The sequence below is a fragment of the Myotis brandtii genome, unplaced genomic scaffold, assembly GCF_000412655.1.
Source record: "Myotis brandtii unplaced genomic scaffold, ASM41265v1 scaffold2561, whole genome shotgun sequence".
Taxonomy (NCBI): Eukaryota; Metazoa; Chordata; class Mammalia; order Chiroptera; family Vespertilionidae; genus Myotis; species Myotis brandtii.
In genome coordinates, this window is record NW_005359721.1 from 328,130 (window position 1) to 332,195 (window position 4,066).

Genomic DNA, 4,066 nt, shown 5'->3' on the forward strand with positions numbered 1-4,066 from the left:
CTGGACACTGTGAGAGGCCGCTCTCTAAGGGGCTCCAAGCACCATCTCCTACGACGCTGAGCACTTTGAGTACTTTGCTGCTGACAGCTGACACTAGTAACTGCTGCCTCCTTCCAAAATCCCCACTCCCTTGGCTTCTGCGATGAAACCTTTCTAACCTCCTGCCCCTCTGGTCCCTGAGCTCCACCCTTGCGCAGTGAGAAGGGGACCCCGCTGAGTAGCACATCCCTGGCGCCCAGCGTCTGCTCCTGCCGGGTGTCCAGCTGCCAGCGGGCAGCTGCTGATCAGGGCTGCTGGGCGCCACAGACAGACCTTTCCTCAGCACCTGCGCCCAGCACCCCAGGGGGGTGGACAGGACCTAGCGAATCGCACGCCGCCTCTGAGTGGTCCCCCCGGAAATCACATCACTTCCTACATTTCATCGTTCCAAGCAAACCGCGTGGCTGCATCTAGCTCCAAATGCGTTGCAGTCTTTGGAGGTAGAAAGTATTCAATGAGTACATATTACATGTGCTGAGGACCCACTGTGTGCCAGGAGCTGTGCATTATGGGTAAAAGGAGCTTCTGCTTCCTGCTGATATTCACGGTGCACATTAACGTCGTGTGTGTTTCTTACATGTCTAACAACACCCAGAACCAACGTGGATCCATCACCTACCAGGAACCCTTGTGAAACTCCACTCACGAGCAACACCTGTGAGCCCTTAACTGCTGCCCCTCACACCGCCCAGCCCGGGAGACAGGCTGGAGCCTCTGCCTGCAGTTCCCGCCGGCGCCTCGCAGGTACAGGCCTTTTCTCCTCCCCAAAGCCGGCGCCACAGTGTTGGCTCCTACGTGCCTGGGCAGCAGGCCCTCGTGCAGTAACATATCCCCACCCATAGCGCTGGCCACTCCTTTCCACTGTGCCCCTCCTACCCACACCTGAGGACTCACAGGGGGCCCTGCACCCAGGGACGCTGTCGGGTCGCCTGCTCTTCAGGACGATGGTGCCAGCAATGATCCCCGCCAGGCCCACCAGCAGGCCCAGGGCACAGACCACAGTCTCCATTGTCTCGGGCACCTGGATCGGCTCCTGGGCCTCTGGGGCACAAAGGAAAGATGAAGTCAGAAGTGTAGGAGCAAGAGCTGGCCTTGGCCGTGGGCTTTCAGGGGCCCTGGCTGGTGTGCTCAGTGGTGAGAGTGCCGTCCGGTGCACCAAAGCGTCTCAGGTTCGGTTCCTGGTCACTGGCACATACCTGGGTGGCGGCTTCATTCCCTGCCACCCCCAGTCGGGTGCATGCAGGAGGCCACCAGTCTCTGTGCCTATCTCACATCAATGTTTCTCTCTCCCCCTCCCTTCCACGCTCTCTGAAAAGCAATGGAAAAAATATCCTCATGTGAAAATTAAAAAAAAAAAAAGAGTTAGAAACCAGGAGATGGTGACGTTGGGTAGAGTGACAATATGCCACAGAATTAAGAGTCGCCTGCTCTTCAGGACGATGAGAGCAGGCGCCGAGGAGAGAGGGTCCTGGACTAGAGACAGTGTCAGGATGGTATTGCCTTGGGTGCGGCTCCGTACCCCAGTGCCCGAGGAGCGGCCCGGCCAGGCCCCAGTGCTCCACCCGGCAGTCGTAGACGTCCTCGGCCGAGGGCACGAAGGTCAGGTAGTGGAACTTGTGGAACCTGAACTCTGTGCTGGGCAGGAAGATGGTCTCAGCCACGCCTTCCGTCACCGCCCGCCTGTTGCGCAGCCAGGTGACGTTGAGCACGGGTGGGAAGAACTTGTCCACATGGCAGATGAGGGTGTTGGGCTGACCCAGCTCCACCGGCTCCTTGGGAAACACAGTCACCTCCGGGGGCTCTGAAGGAACAGCACCTGGTGAGTCTAGGCCTCCGGCTGCCTCTCAAGGGTCCACCTTGGGCCCAATATTCTCCAGTTATAGAATAACTGTCTCAGGCCCACCCTTCGCCCCCAGGGCTCCCAGGTCAGAGTCACGGCTTCTTGTGCCCCTGACCTGGCCTCCCCTCAGCCCAACCTCTTCCTCGAATAAGAAGGCAATGCCTCCTCTGACCCTCTAGATACTGCCCCCTCACGGGGCCACCACAAGTGGGCTCTGGGCTCCCCCACCCTGCCGCTGGGCTGAGGGACAAGCAAGGGTAAGCAGTACCATTCGTGGCCCTGGTGTGGTTGGACCGCTGGATCAGGGTGTCCAAGTTCTTTCTTGCCATGACGATGTCAGCAATCCCCCTCCGAGCATCATAGTCAAAGGTGTGGATAAACTCCGGCAGCCGCCAAACAGTCTCCTTCTTATCCAGGTCCACATAGAACTGCTCGTCCCCATCAAACTGGAACATGTACTCCCCAGAGGGGCTGTGCGTCTGCACAAACTCCGCATACGTGGACACGTGGTCGGCTGCAAGGAGGGAGGTTGGAGAACAGGTGAATAAGTAGGAAAAATAAACAGAACACAGAGAGCCAGTAGATAAAGGAAGGTTATTGGGAACATGAAGGAATAACACAGAACATGAGAAATGCAAAATGAAAGAAAAGAACTGGGGAAAACAATGAGAGAAATTACTGTTTAAAATTCAGGATGTTTCTCTTGTTCCTGAAGACTTAAGCATCTGTCATTCCTGGTTGCCAGTTCGATTCCCAGTCATGGCACATGCCCCGGGTGTGGGTTGATCCCTGGTAGTGGACGTGTAGGAGGCAGCTGATCGATGTTTTTCTCTCTCTCTACAGGACACCCAATACACAAGCCACTCTACCAACTCAAGAGGACATAGCAACTCTACCCAATACATAGAAACAAACACAGGGAGGCAGCCAAAATGTGAAGACAAAGAAACAGGTCACAAATGAAAGAAATGGAAGCAAGCAAACTACTGGATACAGAGTTCAAAACAATGGTTATAAGGTTACTCGAGGATCTTCATGGGAGCTTTAAAGGACTTAATGTGAGCTTCAAGAAAATTAATGAGAGCATCAAAGGACTTAGTGAGACTTTCAGGATCTTACTGAGAATGTCAAAGACATGGAAAAGGACCAGTCAGAAATTAAGCATACACTAACTGAAACAAAGAATAATTTACAGGGATTCAACAGTAGAGGGTTCTAAGAATCAAATCAACAATTTGAAATATGAGGAAGAGGACTTAGTACTTTCAGGATCTTACTGAGAATGTCAAAGACATGGAAAAGGACCAGTCAGAAATTAAGCATACACTAACTGAAACAAAGAAGAATTTACAGGGATTCAACAGTAGAGGGTTCTAAGAATCAAATCAACAATTTGAAATATGAGGAAGCAAAAAACACCCAACCAAAAGAGCAAAAAGAAAAAAGAATCCAAAAATATGGAGATAGTGTAAGGAGCCTCTGGGACAACTTCAAGCGTACCAACATTCACATTATGGGAGGAGTGGCAGGAAATATTCAAAGTGATGAATAGCAAGGATCTATAACCAAGATTACTCTACCCAGCAAAGCTATTATCTAGAATTGAAGGTCAGATAAAGAGCTTCACAGACAAGAAAAAGCTAAAGGAGTTCATCACCACCAAACCAGTATTACATGAAATGTCAAAGGGTATCCTCCTATTTAATAATAGAGAAACATGGTAATTAGCCGTACCTCCGCTACCCTTCCCATTGGCTAATCAGGGCGATATGCAAATTAACTGCCAACCAAGATGGTGGCCGGCAGCCCGGCAGCTTGAAGCGAACATGAGGCTTGCTTGCTTCAGTGACGGAGGAAGCCAACATTCCCCGCCTGCGGCTGCCAGCCTCTGAGCTAGCAGTTTGAAACATTGTTACAAATATAGAAGCTAAACAAAACCCCAGAAACCTGCTTTCAGCCAGCCAGGATCTCAGAGCTGGAGTTGAAACAGTGTTTCGATTATAGAACCCCAACAAACCAGATACCTGCTTTCAGCAGCCTAGGCCTCAGAGCTGGAGCCAAGCCTCAGAGCTAAAGCTGGCCCAGAATTAAAAAAGAAAAAAAGGAGCGGTTGGGAGCTTCAGTCACCCGCCAGCCTGAAAACGGCCCTCAGCCCCTCACCCAGACTGGCCAGGCACCCCAGTGGGG

At 52.2% G+C, this 4,066-nt stretch overlaps 2 protein-coding genes across 2 annotated transcripts in view; one reads left to right on the forward strand and one right to left on the reverse strand.

Annotated features, from left to right (window-relative positions):
• LOC102252603 (HLA class II histocompatibility antigen, DP beta 1 chain) overlaps positions 1 to 4,066 on the forward strand; it is a 26,105-nt gene that overhangs the window by 2,553 nt on the left and 19,486 nt on the right. The gene's annotated exons all lie outside the window — the stretch shown is intronic.
• LOC102252319 (RLA class II histocompatibility antigen, DP alpha-1 chain-like) overlaps positions 1 to 4,066 on the reverse strand; it is a 6,611-nt gene that overhangs the window by 787 nt on the left and 1,758 nt on the right. Inside the window, exons 2-4 of the mRNA XM_014541019.1 lie at positions 2,148 to 2,532; positions 1,559 to 1,840; positions 934 to 1,080 (exon numbers count right to left, since the gene is read on the reverse strand). Coding sequence (XP_014396505.1) covers positions 934 to 1,080; positions 1,559 to 1,840; positions 2,148 to 2,532 — 814 coding nt within the window. The remainder of the gene's footprint in view (positions 1 to 933; positions 1,081 to 1,558; positions 1,841 to 2,147; positions 2,533 to 4,066) is intronic.